The sequence below is a fragment of the Lepus europaeus genome, chromosome 5 (assembly GCF_033115175.1).
Source record: "Lepus europaeus isolate LE1 chromosome 5, mLepTim1.pri, whole genome shotgun sequence".
NCBI classification, from domain to species: Eukaryota; Metazoa; Chordata; class Mammalia; order Lagomorpha; family Leporidae; genus Lepus; species Lepus europaeus.
In genome coordinates, this window is record NC_084831.1 from 157735346 (window position 1) to 157760812 (window position 25467).

Below are 25467 nucleotides of genomic sequence, written 5' to 3' on the forward strand. Positions count from 1 at the left end.
TTTCTTCCATTCTTTGCTTCAAATACGGTACAAGTTTATATATTTATCTTTTACCATTACTTCCCCAGCCCTTCCCTCTACTGTTCCCCTCAAAAATCTTAAAATCCAGTGTGGTATAATTTGCATAAAGTACAGCAACACTCACAGTACTCACAGCATTCTTCAGTACAAAGATCCTAAGGGGTTACTCTCTTTAGGGTCGCAAAGGCTACTGCTTTCCTATTCCAACCAACAGGGAGCCTTCAGCACAGTTCCTAAGGCATAGGAGGCATCTTCTCTGACACTGCGGTATTCACATGGTAAGCAGAAGCCGAGGCCTTGAGATTTCATAGTCTGGTGCTAATTCATTCCTTTACACCAACCAACTTTTCTCTTGGCCTACTGTTTCTCCTTGCACACAGCACCTATTTGAAGTTCAAATTCCTGATTGTTTTTAGACGATATGTGAATTAGATTTCATATGGTGTCCAAATACTCTCAGTAAAGAGACTGTTACTTTTGAATTTGCCCTTTAAAACAAATTCCTTCTATGAGTTAGAAGTCAGTTGATAACCTAGTTTCAACAGCAGTTCTCATTTTTAATGGGTAATGAAATAATTCTTCCCTATTACCATGTGCCATGTATGAGGAGGTCGCCACGGGTAGGTAACAAACTGTGACAGAGTTTAAAATATCTTCACTATCTGGAGTGAGAAGAATGGAAGCTATGGAACCTCATTTGGAAATTAATGGTTTCCATTTTTTGACATCCCGGAATAAAGATGTTGAAATGACCCCTTTCACATGTAATAAAATATTTAGGAATATTTAAGCCTTAGCTAGTTCAACTCATTCACAAAGAATCAAGCAAAATGAAAGTCACTTGGCACTGAGATTCCACTTAGAAGCCAAGACTAAGAGTCATAATCAGGTATCTCACTACCATCCCAGACAGGATTCTTCTCCTCTCCATTAACTGAATGCTACTTGTTTATTTTACAAAGAGAAATCACCCTAGGCAGCTTGCATTTGGCTCTTTTAATAAATTCAAGTGCTCTGTTTCAGCTAGCAGAGTTCAGCTATCTCCACTGAAATCACATGTGCAAAGGAAAGAGGATTCTAGGGCAAACACTTAACTTATGTATGCATACTTTATATTTGGTATAGTTAAGTGGATGAATAGCAAGCTCTCCTCTTGAATTACTCTGAGGACAAGTGGATGATCCACTTTACCATCTGTCCCTTGTCAAGTTTTAAATTGAGAGTCATGCCTGGGCAACAATAAGGATCTCTTATGTCACAGACTACTAGATTGAGCTTATCTTGCCAAGGACCAATAAGGATTACCTAGGCAGCAATTCTTAACTGTGGCTGCCCATAAGACTCATCTAGGAGCTTTTAAAGCCCAGACTGCGTAACAGGCCAATTAAATGTCAATTCTAGACGGGATCCCAGGCCAATTCTACTCTGAAGCCTTAAATGGGTGACTACTGGCCTAGGTTAACTGGTTCTGTAATAAAAAGCTTAAGTCCAGTGTTCACCCAACTCAGAGGCAAGAAAGTTAAGAATCCATGGTTTACTTCCGGATTCATGGATTTAAAATGCCTCAGTGAAATCATCTAGGCATTTCTACTTATCTGCTTTTACATAAATCACTTTGGTTGTAATTGGCAGTAATATCAACAGTACAATAATAATTTAGGGAAGATTGCACCTTAAGTATGTGTTACAGCAAAACATCAGGGGACAGGCCTAGGGCAAGACTCTGGGTACAAACAATAAGCCAGAGAAAAAATTTTCTTAAGAAGCAATTAATTCCTTAGTCTAGGATATTAGCATGGCTTATATGCTGAGAACTATTCTACCTTTAACACCCTCCTGGGCGGAGGGGAACCCAGCTGTGAATAGATTCGTATGATTTTTCTCAACCTCATATCCCTGTAAGATTCATATTATATTTGGTCAGAGATTATTACATCAGTTATCACTTGTGAGTAATGCTTGTCTCATTATTTGAAATTTCACATTCTCTTTATCACCACTGCCCTATCTAAAGTTACCAGAAAGTAAATACTTATTATTACCTAAAACACAGATGCCAACCTCTAAACACCTGAAAACGGTCTCTTCCTTTTTCACTCCTAAGCAAAGAACCCTGATCTAGACATTACAACCAGTCAGCACATTAGAATGAGAAGGTGGGAAGGATTGTAGGGTAACTGTCAAATGGCCAACAGTTCCTCCTCAGCTGTTAACAAATGTTTCAAAGGTAAGTAAAGCTGACCTGGTTTAGTGTATAGTGCCTCAAATGGTAAATCAGTTGAGTGCTACAATTGCATTTACAGATTATTAGGTGGTCTGCCTAATGGCATTTTATAACTGAAGCTATCTTGACTATTAAAAATGATACTGGCATAAAAGAAAGAATATCTCTCTTTGGAGTGACTAAAAGCAAAACAGGTCATTCAAAAACCCATGTCATGCATATCTTTATGTCAGATATTGGCAGAAGGCTCATTATCAGGAAAATATGATTTAAAATCCAGTCCCCCCAAAATGGACTGCAAAATGATAATTACAAAAGAAATTAGGGATTCAAACAAATGTTTCACATTTGAGTTGAGTGCATTTTAAAAGACCAACAGAAATACTCCACCTTCCCTGGGTACTCTTGCCAAATAGAAGCCAGTGGATAAACACACCAAACCCAAGTATTCTGACACTGCTTGATTTGGGCAATAAAATCAAACACTAACATCAAATCGTGACAAGAATTTCATGTTGTGGACTCCCTGTTTTAGGTTCTGGCTTTCCTTTCTTGTTATAAAAAGCTACACTCTTGCTTCAGCCAAATGTTCAGAGGTAGAGCTGAAGTGAGTATACAAAAGAATCGGGGTGGACAATGCCCAAGAGCTACAGGGCAATCTTGAATGCTCAGTCAGTAGTGGGAGGTAGAATTTTTACATTGACTTTTCTGCCTTCATTAAACTTCTTTTCTCATATACATACAAACTCTCATACATGTAGCTGGCGACTCACAGCAATATTGCAACTCACAACAGCACACAGCCATGTTCAACTAAGTTTGTATTAAATTGCAACCCTTCTCAGGTAGATGAAAGCCAAGATACTTTTTTTTTTTTTGAGGTCCCTCCTTTTGCCAGGTTTTAACACCTTAACACCTACCATTCTTTATCGCTAAATACAAAAGCTACACTACATGGGTGCATTGTGTTACAACAGCTTTATAAATAGAAAGTGCAAGAAATAAATTTTTTAGCTAAAATACAAAGTAACAAAAAGCTCTCATGGCCTACTATGCCAAGAGTTTTCATTTTTAGAATCAGTGATACAGCTAATAAAATGCTTCTATGCTACCAGTCACGGTGAATGAGTAAATACATTTCTAAACATATATTTATAAAAAAAAGATATTAAGAAAATAGCCAAACTTCCCACAAAAAGTTATCTGCATGAACTCTTTAGTATACTACTTTATGTTCAATGCACATGCATATATAATTGAATTATATTAGTGTTATTTTTGTTGGGCCAGTTTTCAAGAAAAGAAAACAGGCTCAAAAAAATTCAAGTTACATATTTAAAGTTATTTTTGTAAAAATATTAGATATATCATATAAATTCTAAATATTTCTGCTATCTGATAGCCATTCTACAGGTGGATCTAAGTCACATTTCAGTGACCTGTCTGACCATCATGGCTTCCAGAAGAAACACATTTAAGCTTTGTTCCCTGCATAGCAATTTTGTTTTGTCCATGCTTCCTAACCACTATAGTTGAGAGTCTATTACTTTATAGGAAACTCAGTAGATCATCTTCAAATGTGTCATAACCATCTGCTTCTAGATGTGGCTGGAAGGAGCAACCTAAACCTTAAGGAATTTCTACTCACTCAGGTGGTTTTGACTGGGTTGAATCAGTTTATAGGTCTTTGATGTGAAAATATTCTGTCATTCTATAAAAGGTTCCCTTTTATCTGACTTTGTCCTTTTTTGCAATTCAGGGCCACAGAAGCTTATTTTCTGTGCAACCACAAAATGACTTCAAACTTCAGATTCACAGGGAATCTAAAGAAGGGCCTAAAGAGCTCTAATTCAAAATGAGAGACAGCTCCATACATTATCAGACCATTTTTCATTCTCTGGAACTAGTTTCAAAGGCCTTCTCTGTCACAAAGGGTAGACTTGGAGGCAAGTAGCTTATACCAGAGTGAAAGTTAGCATAAAAAAGAGAGCTTTAAGGCTTTTATTTCGTTCATTAACATTTGCCCCAAACATCATATGATAAAACCTAGTTAACTTCATGCTTTAGCCTCAAACAATCCATCTCCGGTCTCCCAACTACAAATGCCAAATTCTTCTTTTTCCCTTCCTAGCATTTTGTAGTGTTCTACATTAAGTCTTTGGCCCAGAGTACCCCTTTTATTTCCTGTATTTGCAATTCCTGAGGTCTGATCGAGGAACAGCTCTCTTTACTATATCTGGGGATGACTAGCAAGAAGCCCTCACAGCTGATTCTCCAGGAATCCACTGCACATGGAATGGGTCATTTCAAACCTTTCTTCCAAAGTGTACAGATTTGGAGAGATCATTTGTAGAGAAGTCAACTGTCATTTCATCTTAAGGCAGGAATAGTCCAATTATTGTTAAGTTTGTAGGAGTTTTAAATAAAGCACCCCCAAATTGACAGATCTAGTTAAAAATAAAAAATTAAATGATTTGGTTTTAAAATGGGAGGCTGCTAGCAATTGCTAATTTTAAAAGATAAACAACATATAAATCTAGGCAATGGACTTTTCTGTACGAAAGACATTAAGAACAAGAGGAAGCACTTTATCTTCTAGTTATAAATTATAAAATAGGAGGTAGAGATGGGAATAGATAAAACTTCTGCTATTTCAAGAATATGCTCCATCCAGCCATCTGATATCAACTCCTGTTGAAAGAGATTTAGTAGCCATATAATTTTTCTATACCACAGGAATTTTTACCTATTTGTAAACTTAAAATATAGCTGACATATTTAAAAAATCAAATCCTAAAATAGTATTTTTACTCCCTTTGGAGTATTTATGGCTCAGGATGTACATTTATTGTGGCTTCACAGTAAATACAGGCAAATGATCACAACTTAGAACACAGTACAAAATGGAAAAAATGCCAAGTTTTGCAAAATATAGATGAATCTTGGGAGGAGGGAATACTAATGAAAATATGCACTTAGTATTTGTTTCATTCTCCTTCTAGCTCCTTTATCATAATAAATGGTTTATATGGTACCAACAAATGATGTAAGGAACACAGAAGAATCAGTACCAATAAAAAAAATCTAATGTTATTTTTAACTGATTCAAGACAGCTCCAAATTCTTGGTGTGTCCTCAAAATAGCATGGTATTTCCTCTTCCCTTACATCGAGGCTGACCATTAACTTCTTTGACCAACAGTACGGTGGTGACTCTGACTCTGTAATAGTTTGGGACCTGGCCTTTCAGAGGACTGGCACCTTCTGCCCACCATCTTGAAGGCCTGAGCAGCCATATAATAAATCTGATTATCTTGATGGAGAGAACACATGGCGAGTCTCCAAGATTTCATGGAGAGAAGAGCCCTCCCTACTGAGGTGTTAGGCACGTGAGAAAATCTTGGATCCTCCAAACCAGTTCAAACCACCCACTGAATACCACCAGCTGACATCACCACAGGGAGCAGTACTGCCCTGATGAGTCCTTGCTGGTAAAATGATTGTTGTCTTAGGTCACCAAGGTTTACAGTAGTTTGTTACATAGCAATAGGCTAACTGGAGCACTACTTTTCAATTCTTTCCTCATTGACTCACTCTTATCAGACCTACCCAATGAGTGACTCCTCTCAATCAGCAGGCAACATCCCCAGAAAAGTCACGATTCAGATCTGCTCAAAGATCAACTGTACCATCCTTTGAAGAAGTTTCCCAATCATTTACTTTTTTTTTTTTTTTTTTTTGGACAGGCAGAGTGGACAGTGAGAGAGAGACAGAGAGAAAGGTCTTCCTTTTACCGTTGGTTCACCCTTCAATGGCCGCTGCGGCCGGTGCACCGCGCTGATCCGAAGCCAGGAGCCAAGTGCCTCTCCTGTCTGCCATGCGGGTGCAGGGCCCAAGCACTTGGGCCATCCTCCACTGCACTCCCGGGCCACAGCAGAGAGCTGGCCTGGAAGAGGGGCAACCGGGACAGAATCTGGCGCCCAGACCAAGACTAGAACCTGGTGTGCCGGCGCCGCAGGCGGAGGATTAGCCTATTGAGCCGCGGCACCGGCCCCAGTCATTTACTCTTGAAATACAAACAAGTTCATTTAAAAGCAGTAATTGTTACTAGCTACTGTATATTCCAATTCACCCCAACTCTTCCAGAGTGAATAGAGTCAATGTGATATAGTGAAGACAGTCTGGACTTTTGGAATCAGATTAGTAAATACTGGTTCTGCTATTTACTAGCTGTGCAATCTTGGGATCATCTGTTTGCCCACTTAAAAAAATGTGGTATAATTACACTTAAATAGAAAGACCATGGTCTATTAGAAGCGTCAATTCTACTGTTAGGCTGCCTGAGCCAAGCTGTGTCTGTTTCTTCTCCTAAACTCTAACATGATGATAACTATCTAACCTCATGGGATTGTCATAAGGGTTTGATGAGTTAAGCTAAGTGAAGCACATACAACTGTGCCTGGCACACTAGTCAGCAGAGTTGGCTACTTTTAGTACTACTATTATAGAGGACTAACTAAGGTGATGCTGGAAAGCACTTAAAAATAGAGAATTCTGTTATCTTCTCTTTGATCTTTGTCTCTATGATAAAAAGTGCAGGCTTCTAAAATGCATACATCGCAGACTACAGCCAAGTTCATCTGGGACTCTCAAGTATAGAAAGCCATATCTAAACCGTGTCTAAAACCAGTTTTGTCATAAAGTTCCAAGCCCATTATTTGGTACCAGAAAGTATTAAATATTTACTTGTTAGAATAGATTATCATATATATTACTTATCATTGATGATAAGTGATTTCATATAATACAAAATAAGCTCTCATGAGTAACTTTAACTTCCGGCATTATGAATTCACTCAAATCCTAGGATTCACAGTATACTAAATTGTGGTCCAGGACAAGATACTAAACAGAACAGTCTGAACTCGATGGTGAATTCTAGCTTCCTCAAAAGTGCTTACTGAACAGATAGGAAAGGAGCAAGCATTAGAGATTTCTTTTAAAGTTAAATGATCTGCCTTTATAACTTAGCTTTGCTATTTAAAGCTTCCACTATTTGAGCCACTGGGCACGTTTTAACTGTGTTAAAATGGGAGGTATTTCTGATACAAAGATAATGGGAAAGATGAGAGAGAAGAAATTTATTTATATATGCACCCTATAAAGAAAATGTGGATTTCAAGTAATATTCGTCTTCTGAAGTCATTGCTGTGTGTCACAGTTGAGGGAAAAGGTAGTCTAATACAAAAAGACTGGACCATCTGTACAGACATCTTTCAAATTGTGATATCTCTCTTCCTATCCTATGGAATGTAACTATCCAGATGTTTTAAGGTACTAATGATATCTAACTCTGGTTTGTCCTGAGCAAGAAAGCCTACTTACTTTGTAAGTAAAAACACTGGCCATGGGAAAAGCACCATTTAAGAATAAGAAGATTAAAGACAAAGAGAGAGAGATGGGAAAGCAAACAAGAAATAAGGCAGGAAATGATCAAAGAAGTCAGAACGCTTGACAAATGACACTGCTTCCAAGGGATTCATACTGACATGGTATCTATTCTCAGGACTTCAAAGAGGGTGGGATAAAATGACTCACTGGGCTATCCAAATCCAATTTCTTCTAAGTCCCATATCCCAGATTAATTAGAACCCCAGGTTAATCAGAAAATACTCCAAAATCTCAAGAACTTACTGTTACTATGGGTCTAAGTGCTCCAAGACAAGGCGGATCTCATCTAGGGCAAACACTCTGAACTTCATAAGGGAAGATTATCTATTACTCAGAGAGTATATCAAAAAATATAGTAACATCCAATCAGAAGAAGGCAACTTTAAGGATGAAGAGGTGCCCTCCAGGAGGCTACTATTCACCTGAACGTTTGTCAATGTTGGCAGAGCTCACAACAAAGAATCAAACTCATTTTGTACCCTATGAGTACAGCTTAGAAAACTCTGTTGAGGTAAATACATTTAACTCAGCAGTCTATTTACTCTTCCCAAGTAGAGAACGGTTCTATTTTTTCTCTTGCAAGGATTTCTATTTTGACACCCTAACATTTCCCATTTTTCCCGTATCTGGTAGAAGTAAGAAGAATGAACACTTTCACAAATACATAATGCTCCAATATATATTTAGAAAAATTAAAGACAGTAACAAAGATACAAAGATAGATCTAAGAAGAATTTGACATCCTCAACGTTTCATCCAGAGATAAGAGGAGGAAGACTTCACTTTTTACTGTTCTACATGGTAACAGAGTGAATTTACTTGAAGAAGTTAAAACGAAGATTTATACTACAGGGAAGGGGTAGAGGCCTGTAATCTAGAAAAACAGTACTTTGGATATGAATCAAAACACTCAACAGAAATTATTTTTTATCTTAGTGGGAATAAATTCATTATTGCCACATTATGCAAATCAGTTCAGGTTAACTCAAGGAATGGCAAAGCTTACTTAAAAATTTTAACAGTATTTTTGGTAGACATGGTACTCATTTAGTCCGACATTAGGATGCATAAATTATTTTTCAGATTATCATGTTATAACTACTATCTTAAACTTGGATTTACCTGTACCTTTATGGGAAGGCCAAGGATAGGCCCTTCCTAAGTGCCCTTAAGGCAGTGAGAATTAGGAAGAAGCACAAAGAGGATTATGAGAGGAGACTTACAAAAGCTGGCAACCTCTTTGACAGAGATGGATGCTGTGTGACAGCACCAATTTAAGCCTCAGCAGAACTACTGTAAAGGCAAAATAGTAGGAATGACAAAATGGTGGGGGTTGTGCTTCCAAATCTAACAGAATTTCTGTCCATTCCAGACAGTAAAGATTTCCGAACTCTGTAGGCTGTGTATTCAACTTTGCCACTGTAGAATACACAATGAACTGGTATGGCCCTGTTACAATACCTTTTTTTTTTTTTTAAACACAAGCAGGTAGTCTCAGGATTTGGTTTAGGTTGCTGAACACTGATCTAATGGTTCTAAGGATATACTTTGCTAAGGGACATATTCTCATACTTAGGATGTAACTGACAACTGCTTATTGCTTCTAAATCTGAAGGGCAAAAATAGTTCAGGGGCCAGTGCTGTGGCACAGCGGGTTAACCCCCTGGCCTGAAGTGCTGGCATCCCATATGGGTGCCAGTTCAAGACCCGGCTGCTCCACTTCCTATCCAGCTCTCTGCTATAGCCTGGGAAAGCAGCAGAAGATGACCCAAGTCCTTGGGCCCCTGTGCACCCGTGTCAGGTACCCAGAGGACGCTCCTGGCTCCCGGCTTCGGAACAGCGCAGCTTCAGCTATTGCAGCCACTTGGGGAGTGAACCGTTGGATGGGAAAACACCTCTCTCTCTCTCTCTCTGCCTCTCCTCTCTCTGTGTAACTCTGACTTTCAAGTAAAGTAAAAAAAATCTTTGGAAAAAAAAAATAGTTCAATATTTTAAACTCTTTCCCATAAGGCCTAAGTAAAGAGTTTCAATAAAGACTCATCTGTTATTCCTTGAACAAGTACACGGACTAGGGGAAGGGCATTTGAGAAAAAGAAATTTTGTCTTGCCATATCTGAAAAAAAGGAAAAACTTCCAGAATTCCAATCCTTTCTAATTCATTACCTCCCCATTATTGCTCAGAAGGGCTTTGCCTTTGTTCAACTTCCTTCCATTATTTACTGGTTTAATTTCTTTAAATTAGATTTTCTAGTGAAACAAAATACAGCTTTTGCCAGTAAAAAGAAACAGTGTCAAATAACAGCTAAAACTTTGTAAAACTTGTTTCTTGGCCACAGATTATTCAGCTGTAAGAGTGAAGGTCCCTATTTTATTCTTCTACCAGCCCATTTCCATCCAAAGCCAGAAAGTCAACAATGAGGTTGAGTGAAAACAGACTACTTCTATCATCACACTATCTTTGGAAGAATGTTTCACTTATGTAGAGGAAGTTGGAAAAACTTAAAAAATGCCCAAAAAAAAAAAAAAAAAAAAAAAAAAGAAAGAAAGAAAAAGAAAAAAACCCCAGGAAAATGTTCCTTAACTACTCTCTACTTTTCCAATCTTGAGCCTTTACAATCTAATTCACTTTACATACTAAAGCTTAGATTTAACCCTCTATTATAACAAAATTGTGTGTGGGGGGTAGTTCGTAACTTACATAAAATAAAGTTCAACCTAGTTCAGAGGTAAATGTGGTTCTGAGTAAAAAGAGAACAAGTCATTAGAAAGAGCCTTCCTGCCTAAGTACAGTGTTACTGTTCATGCCAATCTATACTTTATACTTGGATCAGACTTCAGAGAGAATAAATGTACATCTTAGAAAGAAAGTAGATTAATATATTGCCATCTCTCATCTTTTGCTGAGAATACTGAATAGCTCCTTTGCTACTAAATGACACTTAGTAAAATTAAAATTATGGTCCCAATGTTTGCAATTTCATGGCATTAAAGTACTTGATGATTTTAGCTCTCATTGCTAATGCAGTTCCCTTAATAAGGTGACATGTGCAAGTTAAGATTTGGTAATGAGTTTTTAGCATCACCCACAGTCCATTTAGTATATCCTCCATGCACACCCGAAACAAGTATTCATTAGTGTAAATAGAACATTACTAATTCTACAGAGATGTTAGCTAAGAATGAGGACAATGTCACAGTGTGCCTGGATAAGAATCCTGGACAGATATTTAGAATAGTAGTATCTCTACTAACTAAAACGGGGGGATTGCTTTCAATGCTTTAGTCTGTTTAAAGGCTACCCTGTCCTGAAGTTTCTTCAGTTTCTTGGTTCTGGTTATGCCAAGAGGAGAACAATCACATATGATTGTGTTGGTGTGGTCTGAGGCTACGAGGAAGCTCTCTACTCACAGTATCAGTACAGGGAAGACCTGTTAGAAGTAAATGAAAAGGGAAGAACATTGTACCAGTTCTACATAAATTAAGACAGTCTCTACTTCATTTAAAATGTTTGTTGCTAATCCTGGAGGCAGCATTGATGCATAATGCAAAGCTCCTGTTTACAGATATTACTGCACTTCACCATTACAATTTGGTAATAGTTTACAAAGCTCTATTTTCTCACATATAATCTAAGAAGTGAAAAAAGCAATGCAATAAAGAACTTTCTAGCATACTACTTATCAAAAGTAAGATGGACTTGAAATTTTTTTGGTAGGCTAGAAGCAGCATATTCTGTACTTCTCATGAGACCTCTTCTAGTTATTAGTGGCAAAAATCTGTTTATCGAAATCCTTGATTTCCATCTGAAACTCAAAGGATTTCAATCTAATTTTAACTCTACCTTTTCCATGCCACAGGGCAGAGCCAGTCCCTAAGACGGATCTTGGAGACAGGTTTTACCCTATCATGTTGTTGCCAAACTAAAGAGAAGGATGCCCCAGTTTATGCCTCCTAAAGATAAAAGCAGCTTCAATGAAGCCTTTAAGGGTAAGCTCTTATCAAATGATAGTATCTTCATATTCCTATAAAAGATTCATTTCTATGCTTTTCCAGAAGAGAATAATCTTTCTCTAAATATGGGATGCAGGTGAATGTACATGTACAATTCTCAGATTGCTTAAGAGCTACCTTTTGCATTCTAATTTTCTATCATCAAAGAAATGCCATTCTTTTCTACCCATCTTTCCACATACCACAAAGCATTCTCAGAAAAGGACCACATAATTAACCTTCTCAGAAATGGCTCACCACTGCTGGTGGTAATGACCAGCCTTTCTCCCAAATCTCTTTTACAATCATCTATGTCTTTGCATCAAAACAACTTCTTAAACCATTACATAAATACTTAAAACAAAAGATCAATCATGAGAAGCTAGAGATTTTCTCTTTTCTATTTGCACTGTAAGTTATAAGCATCTACTTGCCTGCATCCTTTGCTATTCCTCCTCCTCGCTCTGTATGCAAGACAGGGCAACTAAAGCTCCATGTTAAGTTCTCTCTTTGTGCTAACTTATGAATCTCAGAAATATCCAGAATTACTAAAAAGGTCCCTTGAAGTTTTAAAAAATCTTAGGAATGATTTAAGTAACCAAACCTGATCGAAACTGATCCCTTGATCATTTATTGCAACATGATTGTGCATGATGTTTTCTGTTAAGTGCCCTGTAGTGTATTATTACAAATCAAAGCTCTTGGAGTCACCAGCAAGTTGCTGATGGTTGGTTTATGAATTTCCAGGTTTGCAGACCCGAGACATAGATTTAAGTGAGGTTCTTCTATTGGAATGAAAATATAAAGTCTTACATATGTAGAAGGAAATGTAATTGTGATTGCAAGAAGAACCATAATGTTGAATTTCTTCAACCACAATATTGCAAGAAAATGTGTTTAAAACTTCATATAAAAGTTATCAAATATGGAGACCTGTGGATTTAAAAATACAATCCAGGCTCATTTCACTGGAAAATGACATTTTTTTGAAGTACAATATTGCTGTTATATGATAGCAGGAGCCAAGGAGACTAGATGGAACTTTGGTAGTCAGCTTAACGCATTAATTAATTTGAACCAGAGCCATGTCCCAATACCTGAGAATGGAACATTATGGTTTACAAATATGAATCAGGAAGCTTCAATATGGCTCTGCGCTGTCTGACATTTGCCAAACACAAACACTTTCTTCCCTGCTCCTCCTTTCCTGAACCCAACATTCAAGCCTCCAAATGTAGCAGTACCTACTGCAAACGCTTTGCGGCTCACTTCACTTCCTTTTAAAGTGCTTTAGGTGTTGCTGCCCACTAGAATACTGCTCCAAGAGGGCTGATTTCATGCAACGCTCAGACCAAGGACGACATGCCTAGTCAGGGCAAAGACAAAGTCAAACCTTTGAAAACAACAGAACCATCGGTATTCATTGGGTTTTTCTTCAGATGTGAAAATGCATGTTCAGGCAGGGAAGGAAGACGACCAACTCCCCTCACACCATCGTGACTACCTCATTCTCTCTGGTGTTGGCTGCTCCTGACGGCCAAGGCTCCTGCTGCATTGTTTAGACCTGGGCAATTACAGCCACTAAGATGATATGGACCAAAGTACAGTGTTCAACGTGACTGGCGGATACATGACTATTTATCACTGTTTCATTAAAAAATTTTTTCTTACAAAGTTAACAAACCAAGGCTGTTGATCCCTGAATTAAAAGTTTGATTTGCTTGATTACTTTCCAAAATGTGAGGTGGAAAGAGGAGGGGAAGAGCCTTTAGTGCTTCTATGGATGTTGCTGATCGTCTAGTTTGGCAACATCTTGGGAGCATCTTCTGGTCTAGTGATGTGGCATTTTGTGAATCTAAGTACCAGCCCACAGCCTGGATGCAGGCTGCTTACGGCCCAAAGGGGAAGAGGATCTGCCCCCTTCCCCTCACTATTTCAGTCAGGCCCCGTGGTGGACACAGAGCCCTGCGCAGTTTCCCCAGAAGCAACTGTCTCTTCCTGTGACGGTGACGCTTCCTCAGCTTGCCCCCGCGATGTGACAGTTGTTTCAGGAGAGATGCTGTGAGGCCCCTCCAAGGGTATACAGCCAGGGTGGTTTTTGCGAAAGTGCTGATTTAAGATAGCCTGGAAGGGAAAACTTTTGCCACAAACATGACAGTGAAAGGGCTTGTTGCCTGTGTGCTTGCGGATATGATACTCCAGCTGATCTTTCCGGGTATACTTCTTGCCACACATGCGGCAGACAAATGGTGTAATCCCCATGTGCAGGCGCATGTGGCGGTCTAGGCTCCCCTTTTGGTTGAAAGATTTGGCGCAGTAGATGCAAGTGAGACGGGGGTTATACCGGAACCACCGCTCAGATACTTCCTGTTCTCGGAGATACTCCACATAGCCACTTACCCCCATCATTGCTGACTCTTCTACCTGTACCAGGTGAGCAAAATAAGCAACAAAGAATACATATCATTAAGCACACATATGTATTAAAGGCGAAGAAATTTATTTTCACCTGTTACAAAGATATATGCTTGGTTTTTTTAAGTACATTCTTCTTTTTTTTTTTTTTTTTAAGATTTATTTATTTATTTGAAAGTCAGAGTTAGAAAGAGAAGGAGAGGCAGAGAGAGAGAGAGGTCTTCCATCTGCTGGTTCACTCCCCAACTGGCTGCAATGGCCGGAGTTGTGCCAATCTGAAGCCAGGAGCCAGGAGTTTCTTCCAGGTCTCCCATGCAGGTGCAGGGGCCCAAGGACTTGTGCCATTTTCTACTGCTTTCCCAGGCCATAGTAGAGAGCTAGATTAGAAGTGGAGCAGCCAGGACTTGAACCAGCACCCACATGAGATGCCAGCACTGCAGGCAGTGGCCCTTACCTGCTACACTACAGTGCCGGCTCCCACCCCTGCTTGTTTTTAATCAGGAACCAAACAGGAAATTAATTACCTCCAAAAAGTAGAGATATTAACATAACTTTTAAAAAATCTGAGGGCAGGCCGGCGCCATGGCTCAACAGGCTAATCCTCCGCCTTACGGCGCTGGCACACCGAGTTCTAGTCCCGGTTGGGGCACCGGATTCTATCCCGGTTGCCCCTCTTCCAGGCCAGCTCTCTGCTATGGCCCGGGAAGGCAGTGGAGGATGGCCCAAGTCCTTGGGCCCTTATCTGCATGGGAGACCAGGAGAAGCACCTGGCTCCTGGCTTCGGATCAGCGTGATACGCCGGCCGCAGGGGCCATTGGAGGGTGAACCAACGGCAAAAAGGAAGACCTTCCTCTCTGTCTCTCTCTCACTATCCACTCTGCCTGTCAAAAAAAAAAAAAAAAAAAAAAAAAAAAAAATCTGAGGGAAGTAAGGCATTATGGCATAGTGGGTAAAGCTGCCATCTGTAATGCCAGCATCCAATATGGGCTCTCCATTTCCAACATTGCTCCCTGCTAACGTGCCTGGGAAAGCAGCAGAAGGTGGCCCAAGTACTTGGGCCTTGCATCCACATGGTAGACCTGGAAGAAGCTTCTGACTCCTGGTTTCGACCTGGCCCAGCCCCAGCCTTTGTGGCCATCTGGGGAGTGAACCAGTGGATGGATGGAAGATCTCTCTCTCTCTCTTCCCCTCTCTGTAAGGATTTATTTATTTGAGAGGTAGAGTTACAGACAGCAAGAGAGAGAAAGAGAGAGAAAGGTCTTCCTTCTGTTGGTTCACCCCACAAATGGCTGCAATGGCCGGAACTACGCCGATCCAAAGCCAGGAGCCAGGTGCTTCCTCCCGGTCTCCCGTGCAGGTGCAGGGCCCAAGCACTTGGGCCATCCTCCACTGCCCTCCTGGGCCACTGCAGAGAGCAGTGCAGCACCAGACGTAGCAGCCATTTGGGGAGTGAACCAATGGAAGGAAGACTTTTCTCTGTCTCTCCTTCTCACTGTCTATAACTCTACCTGTCAAAATAAAAAAAACAAGTAACATTTCCTGCACGCTGTACCTGAGAAAAAAATTAAAAATATAGAAAAAACTGAGGACACTATATCCCATTACCATAAACAAGCAACACAGACAAGTTACTAACAGCTGACAAAATACAAGCAGGGCCTGCTGACTATGACACCAGCATTCCATATGGGCACTAGCTTGAATGCCAGCTGCTCCACTTCCAATCCAGCTCCCTGCTAATGGCCTGTGGAAGAGACAGAAGATGGCCCCAAGTTTGGGCCCCTGCACCCATGTGGGAGACCTGAATGAAGCTCCTAGCTCCAGCCTGGTCCAGCTCTGGCCACTGTGGCCATTTGTGGAGTGAACCAGCAGATGGAAGAAATTTCTGTGTCTCTCCTTCTCTCTAGGTAATTCTTTCAAATAAATAAATAATTTTTTTTTTTTTAAAAGCATAGCAGCCTATGCTGAAGTCCTATTTTACAAGGTTAAGAGATTCAGTGCCTATTTATGCCACCTCTTGGATCCTGATCTTGCAAATATAGTCTAGGAATCAGGTATGTAAGCAGTGCTGGTCATAAAAACTTTCTGTGATGATGGGAATTCTCTATAATCTGTACCATCTGATAAAGAAACCACCTGCCATCTGTGGCTACTGAGCATTTATAATACGGATGTTGAGACTGAGGAAGTAAACTTTTAATTATTTTCAATTAATTAAAATTTAAGAACCCACATGTGACATGTGGCTAATGGTTACTGTATCAGATGGTCTGGAATACATATTGACAAACAATATAAATTGTATTTATGACCTCATTATTAATACCATATTTTCAGAAGTAGCTAACTGTATAAAAACACATACAACTGGTAAGTAATAGTATTCCTTTTTATCAAAAAGTATTTTGGTACCACACTAGCATATTATCTTCATTCTAAAAACTACTCAAAGTTTGACCTCAGAGTAAACTGGCTGAAGACATGGGTTCTACGTATAAGGCAGGCAGGAGCGTTTAGGAATATGAGGGGCTTCAAAAAGTCTGTAGAAAATTCCCTTTAATTCCACTTTCCACGAAATTTTTGAAGCTCCTACTTATTTTCCTTTCAACAAATAATTAAAAAATCTTTGATAAAAATTTTTTGGATAAAATTCCATATCAAGATATCAACATTCATAAATCATTTGATTTTTTTAGCCTAATTTTTTTAAAAAAATCTATTTATTGGCACTGTGGCATAGTAGGTTAAGCCTTCCATATGGATGCTCTGCTATGGCCTGGGAAAGCTGTAGAAGGTGGCCCAAGTACTTGGGCCCCTGCACCCGCATGGGAGACCCAGAAGAAGCTCCTGGATCCTGGCTTCAGATCAGCACAGCTCTGGCCATTGCAGCCATTTGGGGAGTGAACCAGAGGATGGAAGACCTCTTTCTCTCTGCCTCTCCCTCTGTCTGTAACTCTGCCTCTCATAAATTTATCTTTTTTAAAGAAATAAATATATCAGGGCTGGCGCCATGGCTCACTTGGTTAATCCTCCGCCTGTGGTGCCGGCATCCCATATGGGCACTGGGTTCTAGTCCCAGGTGCTCCTCTTCCAGTCTAGCTCTCTGCAGTGGCCCGGGAGGGTAGTGGAGGATGGCCCAAGTGCTTGGGCTCCTGCATCCGCATGGGAGACCAAGAAGAAGCACCTGGCTCCTGGCTTCGGATTGGTGCAGCACCAGCCATAGTGACCATTTGGGGAGTGAACTAATGGAAGGAAGACCTTTCTCTCTCTCTCTCTCTCTCACTGTCTAACTCTAGCTATACAATATATATATATATATATTTTTTTTTAAAGGAAATATTTATTTATTGAAAGTAAAGAGTTACAGAGAGCAGAAAGACAGAGATCTCCCATCCTCTGGTCCATTCCCCTGATGGCTACAACAGCCAGGGCTGGGCTAGCCAGGAGCCAGGAGCCTCATCTGGATCTCCCACGTGGGTAGCAGGGGCCCAAATGCTTGGACCATCTTCCACTGCTTTTCCCAGGCTATCAGCAGGGAGCTGGACCAGAAGTGGAGCAAGCAGACCAGTAACCGGAACCCATATGGGATGTTGGCATTATAGGAGGCATCACCTGCTAGGCCACAATGTTGGTCCTATTCTGCATAATTCTAAAACCATTTTACCTATATATATTTTTGTATGTATATATATGTGTGTTTGTGTGTGTGTAAATATATATGGGTTTATTAATTTATTTGAAAGGCAGAGCTATAGAGAGGGAGAGAGATATGCTGCAATGGACAGAGCTGGGCCAGACCAAAGCCAAGAGCTTCATCTGAGTCTCCCATGTGGGTGGCAGGGGCCCATGAACTTGGGACATCTGCTGCTGCTTTCCCAAGCACACTAGCAAGAAGTTGGATGGAAGTGGAGCAGCTGAGACTCCAATCAGTGCTCACAGGGGATGCTGGTGTTGCAGACAGCAACTTCACCCACTGTGCCACTATATTTTTAAAAAGCTCTTTAAATCTGTAGGAATAGGGCTGGGTAGTTGGAGCAGCAGTTTAGATGTCTGTTAGGACACTGCTTGGGATACTCACATCCCAGACTGGAGTGCCTGGTTGGAGTCCCAGCTCTGTTTCCAGTTCTGGCTTCCTACTAATGTATACCATAGGCGGTCAGGAGATGATGGCTCAGCTACTTGGGGTCCTTGATCACCCACATGGGAGACTTAAATTGAGTTCTGGGATTCTGGTTTCCAGCCCAGCTGTTGTGGGCATTTGGGAAATGAACCAGCAGATAGGAGATCTTTGTTCTTGTCTTTCAAATGAAAATAATAAAAATTTATTAATAAATTATATAGGAAGGAGTTATATGTTTAGCAGAATCTAAAGTACAATGCAAAGTGGATAAAATGTCAAAGCTGAGTTTGGATTAACAACAAAAGAGTCATCTAAATTAGCAATTAGGGGCAGGCTTTATAGTACAGGTTAAGTTGCCTCATGCAATGATGGCATCCCATATAGTAGTGGTTACTCCACCAATCCAACTTCCTGTTCATGTGACTGGAAATCTGTCTAAGATGGTCCTAGCACATGGGCTCCTAACAGTCATGTGGGAGACCTGTGGAGTGTTTCAGGCTCCTGACTTCTGTCTAGCCCAGCCCTGGCGGTTGTAGCCATTTGGGGAGTGAATCAGTAAATGGATGATCTCTGTTACTCTGCCCTTCAAATAAATAAAATAAAACTTTAAAAATAAAGCCATTAACTCTCATTAAAAAAATAAATAAATCAGCAATTAATCTTGCACCATTCAGATTTCCAACGTGTTCTGTCCCCTTTCTCATATGCAACTTAGCATTTCCAGCAGAGGCAATTCTTTTTTTCTTTTTTTTTTTTGACAGGCAGAGTAGACAGTGAGAGAGAGAGACAGAGAGAAAGGTCTTCCTTTGCCGTTGGTTCACCCTCCAATGGCCGCCACGGTTTGTGTGCTGCGGCCGCGCACCGCGCTGATCCGATGGCAGGAGCCAGGTGCTTCTCCTGTTCTCCCATGGGGTGCAGGGCCCAAGCACTTGGGCCATCCTCCACTGCACTCCCTGGCCACAGCAGAGAGCTGGCCTGGAAGAGGGGCAACCGGGACAGAATCCGGTGCACCGACTGGGACTAGAACCCGGTGTGCCAGCGCCGCTAGGCGGAGGATTAGCCTAGTGAGCCAGGGCGCCGGCCTCTTTTTTTTTTTTTTTTTTGACAGGCAGAGTGGATAGTGAGAGAGAGACAGAGAGAAAGGTCTTCCTTTTGCCGTTGGTTCACCCTCCAATGGCCGCCGCAGTAGGCACGCTGCGGCCGGCGCACCGCGCTGATCAAAGCCAGGAGCCAGGTGCTTCTCCTGGCCTCCCATGGGGTGCAGGGCCCAAGCACTTGGGCCATCCTCCACTGCACTCCCTGGCCACAGCAGAGAGCTGGCCTGGAAGAGGGGCAGCCGGGACAGGATCGGTGCCCCGACCGGGACTAGAACCCGGTGTGCCGGCGCGGCAAGGCGGAGGATTAGCCTAGTGAGCCGCGGTGCCGGCCCAGAGGCAATTCTTAACAGTTGTGGGAAACACTGTGTGAAGTCAAGGACTGCATTGCAAGATGGATGTCTCAGATTATTTCTGATTTATTGTGTGACCTTGATCAAGTTATTTAACCATTCTATTCCTCAGTTCATAATCTGTAAAATGAATATAATATAATAGCAACATCTCCCTTACAAACTGTTTTGAACACCGAATGAGTTACTATACTGGAGTGCTTAATGGGGGCAAGTGTTGTGGCACAGCAGGTTAAATCATCATTCAGGATGTCCACATCCCATATCAGATTCTTGGCTTCTAATCTAGCTCCCTGCTAACGAGCCGGGAAGCAGCGGGTGATGGTCCAAGCGCTTCGGCCATCTTCTACTGCTTTCCCAGGCCATAGCAGAGAGCTGGATCGGAAGAAGAATGGCTAGGACTCAAACCAGTGCCCACTGTCAGTGCTAAAGGCAGAGAATTAACCTACTGCGCCGCCTGAGTTCCTGCCATTCATATGGGAGACCTGGATGGAGTTCCTGGCTTGTTGCTTCAGCCTGGCCCAGACCTGGCTGTTGCAGTCATTTGAGAAATGAAATGGTGGAGGGACGATTTCACTCTTTGTCACTCTGCTTTTCGAATAACTAAATTAATTTAAAAACAAACCAACCCTGAAAGTGTTTAATATACTCAATGTTACCTATTATTAAGTACTACAAATGCATATTATTTATAATCTTGAGCTAACAACTCCCTAAAAAACCTGCCCAACTTAAAAACTGTTGTATCAGGCTGGTGTGCTACAGCGAGTAGCCACTTGTAACACTGGAATCCCATCGAAGCACTGGCCACTTAAGGAAAAAATCAGTGGACAGAAGATAATCTCTGTCTCTCCTCCTCTCTCACTGTAACTCTGCCTTCCAAATAAATCTTTTTCTTTCTTTTTTTTTTTTTATTTTTTGACAGGCAGAGTGGATAGTGAGAGAGAGAGACAGAGAGAAAGGTCTTCCTTTTTGCCGTTGGTTCACCCTCCAATGGCCGCCGCGGTAGGCGCGCTGCGGCCGGCGCACCGCGCTGTTCCGATGGCAGGAGCCAGGTGCTTCTCCTGGTCTCCCATGGGGTGCAGGGCCCAAGCACTTGGGCCATCCTCCACTGCCTTCCCGGGCCACAGCAGAGAGCTGGCCTGGAAGAGGGGCAACCGGGACAGGATCGGTGCCCCGACCGGGACTAGAACCCGGTGTGCCGGCGCCGCAAGGCGGAGGATTAGCCTACTGAGCCGCGGCGCCGGCTCTTTTTTTTTTTTTTTGATAGGCAGAGTGGACAGTGAGAGAGAGAGAGACAGAGAGAAAGGTCTTCCTTTGCCGTTACTTCACCCTCCAATGGCCGCTGTGGCCAGCGCGCTGCAGCCAGCGCACCGCGCTGATCAAAGCCAGGAGCCAGGTGCTTCTCCTGGTCTCCCATGTGGGTGCAGGGCCCAAGGACTTGGGCCATAGCAGAGAGCTGGCCTGGAAGAGGGGCAACCGGGATAGAATCCGGCGCCCCATCTGGGACTAGAACCCATGTGCCGGTGCCGCAAGGCGGAGGATTAGCCTGTTAAGCCACGGCGCCGGCCGTCTCTTAAGATTTATTTGGGGCCGGTGCCACGGCTCAATAGGCTAATCCTCCGCCTGCGGCACCGGCACATGGGTTCTAGTCCCAGATGGGGTGCCGGATTCTATCCCGGTTGCCCCTCTTCCAGGCCAGCTCTCTGCTGTGGCCAGGGAGTGCAGTGGAGGATGACCCAAGTCCTTGGGCCCTGCACCCGCATGGGAGACCAGGAGACGCACCTGGCTCCTGGCTTCGGATCAGCGCGGTGTGCTGGCTGCAGCACGCTGGCCACTGCGGCCATTGGAGGGTGAACCAATGGCAAAAGGAAGACCTTTCTCTCTGTCTCTCTCTCTCACTATCCACTCTATCAAAAAAAAAAAAAAAAAAATCTTAAGAGAAAGGAGTGTCATTCTAGTATTAGCCACATGCACAAGGTAACCCATTTTAGTAAGCAGTGAACTTTTATTACAGAAATAACACATTATAACTCTCAACTGAAAAATTATTGTAGTAAAGTTGCAATAGAAGCAAAGAAATGAACATAAATTGCAGATTAGGTCCTTGTTGACAGCAGCAATTTATCTTTGGTAGTTTTACTGTTCTGAACTTTATTTATTCTTATTTATTTATATATTTTTAAAATTTATTTGACAGATAGTTAGACAGTGAGGGAGAGAGATAGAGAGAAAGGTCTTCTTTCCGTTGGTTCACCCCCCAAATGGCTGCTACGGCCGGTGCTGCGCCGATCCGAAGTCAGGAAGGAGCCGGGTGCTTCTTCCGGGTCTCCCATGCAGGTGCAGGCGCCCAAACACTTGGGCCACAGCAGAGAGCTGGACTGGAAGGGGAGCAACCAGGACTAGTACCCGGTGCCCATATGGGATGCCAGCGCCGCAGGCGGAGGATTAACCAAGTAAGCCATGGTGCCGGCCCCACTGTTCTGAACTTTAAAACAAAGGGCCAACATGGCTGCTTCCCCATTCTCTGTTGCTAACAGGTGGATTATTTCATTCCTTTGTCTTGGCAATTTACTAGCAGACTGTAAACACAGGGGCATTCTGTGTAGCCAAACAGTAAGGAACTGTTTAGTGAGTGCCTGGTTCTTTCTTTTTTCTCTTAATTAAAACATATTTTAAAATAATTTTTGCTTATTTAGCCAGGAATTGAGGACTCACTCCAAGTTTCCAGTGTGGATAGCAAAACTCAATCTCCTGGGGCATCACTGCTGCCTCCTGGGGTCTGTGTTATCGAAAACTGGAGTCAAGAGTGGAGCTGGGGGGCTGGGGCTGTGGCGTAGTGGGTAAAGCCTGGTCCTACAGTGCCGGCATCCCATATGGGCGCTGGTTTGAATCCCGACTGCCCCACTTCCAATCCAGCTCTCTGCTATGGCCTGGGAAAGCAGCAGAAGATGGCCCAAGTGCTTGGGCCTCTGCATGGGAGACGTGGAAGGAGCTCCTGACTCCTGGCTTCGGATTGGCACAGCTCCAGCCGCTGCGGCCAACTGGGGCACAAACCATTGGCTGGAAGACCTCTCTCTATGCCTCTCCTTCTCTCTGTGTGTAACTCCTTCAAATAAATAAATAAATTAAAAAAAAAAAAAAAGAGTGGAGCTGGGTATTGAAACTAGGCACTCTAATGTGGGATACAAGGAACCTTAACCAGTAACTTAACAGTTCGCCAAATGTATGCTTCTCAATCAGATTATATATATATATATATATATATATATACATATATATATAATATATATTATGTATATATATATTTAAATATTTACTTATTTTTGGGGGCCGGTGTTATGGCACAGCAGGTCAAACTATTGCCTGTGATACCAACATTCCCTATCAGCAGCAGTTCAAGTCTTGGCTGCTACACTTTTTGTTTTGTTTTTTTTTTGACAGGCAAAGTGGATAGTGAGAGAGAAACAGAGAGAAAGGTCTTCCTTTTACTATTGGTTCACCCACCAATGGCCGCTGTGGCCGACGCACCGTGCTGATCCGAATCCAGGAGCCAGGTGCTTCCTCCTGGTCTCCCATGTGGGGGCAGGGCCCAAGCACTTGGGCCATCCTCCACTGCACTCCCGAGCCACAGCAGAGAGCTGGACTGGAAGAGGAGCAACTGGGACAGAATCCGGCACCCCGACCGGGACTAGAACCTGGGGTGCCGGCGCTGCAGGCAGAGGATTAGCCTATTGAGCCGCAGCGCCAGCCTTTTTGCTTTTTTTTTTTTTTTTAAGATTTTATTTATTTAGAGAGGTAGAATTACAGACAGTGAGAAAGAGAGACAGAAAGGTCTTCCTTCTGTTGGTTCACTCCCCAGATGGCCGCAATGGCTGGAGCTGCACTGATCTGAAGCCAGGAGCCAGAAGCTTCTTCTGGGTCTCCTGCATGGGTGTGGGGGCCCAAGCACATGGGCCATCTTCTACTGCTTTCCCAGGCCATAGCAGAGAGCTGGATTGGAAGAGGAGCAGCTGAGACTTGAACCAATGCCCATATAGGATGCTGCTGCCACAAGCAGAGGATTAATCTATTGCCACAGTGCAGGTCCCGGCTGTTCCACTTCTTATCCAGTTCCTTGCTAATGCACCTGGGAAAGCAGCATAAGATGGCCCAAGTTCTTGGGTCCCTGCACACATATGGGAGACCCAGAAGAATCTCCTGGCTCCTGGTTTCAGTCCTGGCCCAGGTCTAGTTGTTACAGTCATCTGGGGAGTGAATTCTAGGATGGAAGAGCTCTCTGTCTCTCCTTCTCTCTGTAACTCTTTCAGAAAAGAAAAGAAAAGAAAAGTTTAGTTTTAAAAAGAAAAGAATTGGGCTGGCGCCGCGGCTCAATAGGCTAATCCTCCGCCTGTGGCGCCGGCACACCGGGTTCTAGTCCTGGTCAGGGCACCGGATTCTGTCCCGGTTGTCCCTCTTCCAGGCCAGCTCTCTGCTGTGCCAGGGAGTGCAGTGGAGGATGGCCCAAGTGCTTGGGCCCTGCACCCGCATGGGAGACTGGGAGAAGCACCTGGCTCCTGCCTTCGGATCAGCGTGGTGCGCTGGTTGCAGCGCGCCGGCCGCGGCAGCCATTGGAGGGTGAACCAACGGCAAAGGAAGACCTTTCTCTCTGACTCTCTCTCTCTCACTGTCTACTCTGCCTGTCAAAAAATAAAAAGATAAAAATTAAAAATTAAAAAAAAAAAGAAAGGAATAAGGGGGTGTCAAAAATCCTTGGTGTATTAGTGCTAAAGATCTTATTGGGTCCTTAATAAATAACTACAGTAACTTAGAATTAAAGTCACATGCTCCATAACATTTTCGTCAATGATGGACTGCATATACAATGGTGGTCCTGTAAGATCTTATCGCCTGATGATGTTGTAGTCATCTGTTTGACTAAGTACATTCTCTGATGTTCACACGATGAAATTACCTAATGACACATTTCTCCAAACAGTGAAGCATGACTGTGGTTATGGGTAAAACTCATACTGAGCATCTGATAAGACGGTGTAAGAGATTACAAAACTTGCCCTCATGGAGATTTCAATTTCATTGGAGACACAAAATTACTGCACATAAAAAAGGCTCACCTTATGAGTCAGCAGAAAATTAGGAAAATTACATTGTACCTCTGTAAATACATAGAGGTTTAAGAAGAACACTGGGCTAGGGTGAGTGTCTGGTACAGTGTACCCCTGAATCCCACACTGAGTGCCTGGGCTGAGTCCAGGCTGCTCTGCTGCTCATCATTTCCTACTAACGTGCACCCGGGGGAGGGCAGCAGATGATGGCTCAAGCACGTGGTTCCCTGCCATGCATGTGGGAGACTTGGTCTGAGTTCTGGGCTTGACCTGGCTTAACCCTGGCTCCTGCTGGTATTTGTGGAGTGATCCAGCAGACAGAAGATGTTTTTTTCTGCTTTTCAAATACTATGGAAAAAAGAAATTACTGGGGTTAGAGCAGAAGGAACAAGAATTTAGGACTTGAATGGATCCAGGCAACTGGGAATGAGAGGGAACTCAGATTCAAGGCACACAGAGAGGATTAAGTTTGTCGTGGTTCTGACACGGAGAAAGACCACTTATTTGAGACAGACAGTAAATGCTAATGAGAGGTGGGAAAAGTCAGGTTAGAGTATAAACTGCTTAGAAAATTAGACCAAGCATTTTAACCTTCACTTGGTAGAAACCAGAAAAAGCTTCAGAGTTACTTCTGAGTACAGGAGTGACTTTAGTAGTCTGTTCCAGCTTACAAGTCTGTTTATCAAAAGTTATTC

The 25467-nt window shown here is 42.5% G+C and overlaps 1 protein-coding gene across 4 annotated transcripts in view; it reads right to left on the minus strand.

Moving 5' to 3' along the window:
• Positions 1–1624: 1624 nt before the first annotated feature.
• ZBTB37 (zinc finger and BTB domain containing 37) overlaps positions 1625–25467 on the minus strand; it is a 33741-nt gene continuing 9898 nt past the window's right edge. For all 4 annotated transcript variants that reach the window (XM_062193004.1, XM_062193006.1, XM_062193007.1 and 1 more), the window contains one exon: positions 1625–14109. In XM_062193004.1, coding sequence (XP_062048988.1) covers positions 13621–14109 — 489 coding nt within the window. In that variant the 3' untranslated portion in view covers positions 1625–13620. The remainder of the gene's footprint in view (positions 14110–25467) is intronic.